Genomic DNA, 2,310 nt, shown 5'->3' with positions numbered 1-2,310 from the left:
TATGTCGCTGTCAGAGAGGAATATTAAAACTTTAATGTTTGGTCATTTAAAGGAAAACGTCAAGCAGAAACAAGATTAACCCTTGCAGTGGCAATACTGACAAGAGTCACGGCTCTCTGCAGGGATAGATTGAGAAGTGAGCGAGCGCCGGTATGTGTTCGCTCACTTCCCGATCTATTAAGCCGACGTGTGACAGTTTCTTTGTCACAGGTTGGCTCAGATTATGAGGCTGAGTGAAAACCACTTGCCTCATAGTTCTCCTTTTAAGCAACTGATCAGCAGGTTGTACAGCTGAAGTCTGCAACAGCCAGTAGCCAGCAGGGATGTCTTTCTAAAGGGAAGTGTTTTATATAATGCTCAGGAAGGGCAGTACAGTGACTTATATGAGCCCTAAAGATCACGCCTACACATGATGAAGAGCAAAAATGATTGGTAGCAGAAAAATCTAATGGCTGTGGGAGGTGGGCCAATGACAGTACGGATCAGGAGGTGAAGGGGATGGATGATGATTTGAAGTCATTCAGACTTGTTTGTGCAACTTCCTGAATTGTTGCAACAGATTATTCTGAATGCTGAAAACCTATGCTGGATTACAGCGGACGCATTTCTATATTGCTGAATGAACCTCTGTGAGCGCGCTTTGTTCTGCAAAATGTAAAAAAATAAATAATTTTAATGGAAAACTACAAATGTTTGATATGTGTAGATAATTTCACTGTGGAGGATGTATGTGTATGAGGCAGGGATGTAGCGATACTAGTATTTGGATGGGTACTCTCCCTCTCCCAAATGATTCCGATATCAGGAAGCCAGGTGGCAAGTCATTACACATTGCCCAGCTTCCTGTTTGGCCGGAAATCCTGCTCCCTCGTCACCAGGGAGCATGAAGCTGGCTTCCCACCCAATCACGATGCAGGGCGGTGTGTAATGACTCGCCACCCTGCTTCCTGATTGGCCATGGAGCCAGCTTCCCAACCAATCGGTCCTTTCACGCCGCCCGGCTTCCTCATGGGTCAGGAAGCTGGCCAATCGGGAAGGTGAGCGGCAAGTCATTACCCGGCTTCCCAGCTAATCAGGAAGCCGGGCGGTGAGTCGCTACACGCCACCCAGCTTCCTTGATGGGACTTTCGTTATCGGTACTTGTACTCTATACTGAAAAAACGGTATTGATGCATCCCTAGTATGAGGGGAAGGGGACGCACAACAGGTACCTGATGTAGGGTATTGTCTATTGCTTTTGCAGCTGTCGAAGGAGGCGGAGGGCTGGGAGGAGAGGTTCAGCGAGCTCTCTGAGAACTCCAAGATGCTGAGCACATCAGTGCAGGCTATGGAGGAAGAGCTGAGCAGCAGACAGAGCCAGGTCAAGGTCAGTACTGTGTGGTATCCTTATGGATTTTTTTTGTAAAGAACTAAAAGTTTTCTCTTTTATTTTCTTGTAATCCCCTTGCAGCAGCCAACTGGGAGGGGGGGCGGGGTCAGCTTTATTTCCATATACAGTGGTGTCAGTCTAACATGGTTAATCTAAGCAGATTAATGTAAGCAAAGGAGGACAGACATGATCACACCAGTGTGTAGTTTCTCCTTTTATTGCCCAGTCAGCCAGCTTGAGGTGTGTCTGTCGGTCAGCTTCAATTGTAGTTCAGGTCTACTCCACAGGTTTTTCGGTTCAGATCGTACGTTTTTTTTTTTTTAAGTACCTTAACAACCATCGCAAGACAAAAGTCTTGCGATGGTTGTAAGGTGTGTGCCCAACCCAAGCTTGCTTGGCATCCATTGGACCAACCATGTAATTGGAGATGACAGCTGACTAGACAGGTCGTCTGAACAGACAGCAGCCAGAGTCAGAACAGATGCAGAGTTCCAGTACATTCCAAAACGCAAAAGGTTATCTTGAGTAGAGCAGACGGACATAAAGTCAAGGGGGAAACTTTTGATTAGGCACCGGCTGACTGTCCAGCAGTCTATTTACACACTCTTGATTAGGGCAGGTGTGCTGTACAGCTTTATCTGAGTTGCAGTGCTGAGTAACAGCCAGCCATGTGGCCAATGCTTAAGGAAAATCATCACACATTGCTTAACTGCAGTGCAGGTCCGGAGCAAGCAGGGTGACTGGATTACAAGACTAGCTGAACAGAATGACAAAGGGTCCACACGTGTATTATAGTCCAGAGTTCAGTTATAAGGTATAGACTGGATTTGTGTCTTTCTAATCTTATGTGTACACATATAACACCACGGTCTTCATTCATTGTGATGTCTCATGTCACTGCTCCTATCTGTAGCCCGCCTCCTATGTTGTCATAAAAGATG

The 2,310-nt window shown here is 46.3% G+C and overlaps 1 protein-coding gene across 1 annotated transcript in view; it reads left to right on the top strand.

Annotated features, from left to right (window-relative positions):
* Window positions 1-2,310, top strand: part of MIA2 (melanoma inhibitory activity 2) — a 28,171-nt gene that overhangs the window by 5,510 nt on the left and 20,351 nt on the right. The window contains 1 exon segment of the mRNA XM_018563684.1: window positions 1,244-1,366. Within this exon segment, the coding sequence (XP_018419186.1) occupies window positions 1,244-1,366 (123 nt within the window).

Source organism: Nanorana parkeri, unplaced genomic scaffold, assembly GCF_000935625.1.
Source record: "Nanorana parkeri isolate BGI_ZX_2015 unplaced genomic scaffold, ASM93562v1 scaffold685, whole genome shotgun sequence".
Classification (NCBI taxonomy): Eukaryota; Metazoa; Chordata; class Amphibia; order Anura; family Dicroglossidae; genus Nanorana; species Nanorana parkeri.
The sequence above is the reverse complement of the archived record's forward strand: the minus strand, read 5'-3'. Positions and strand labels throughout refer to the sequence as shown.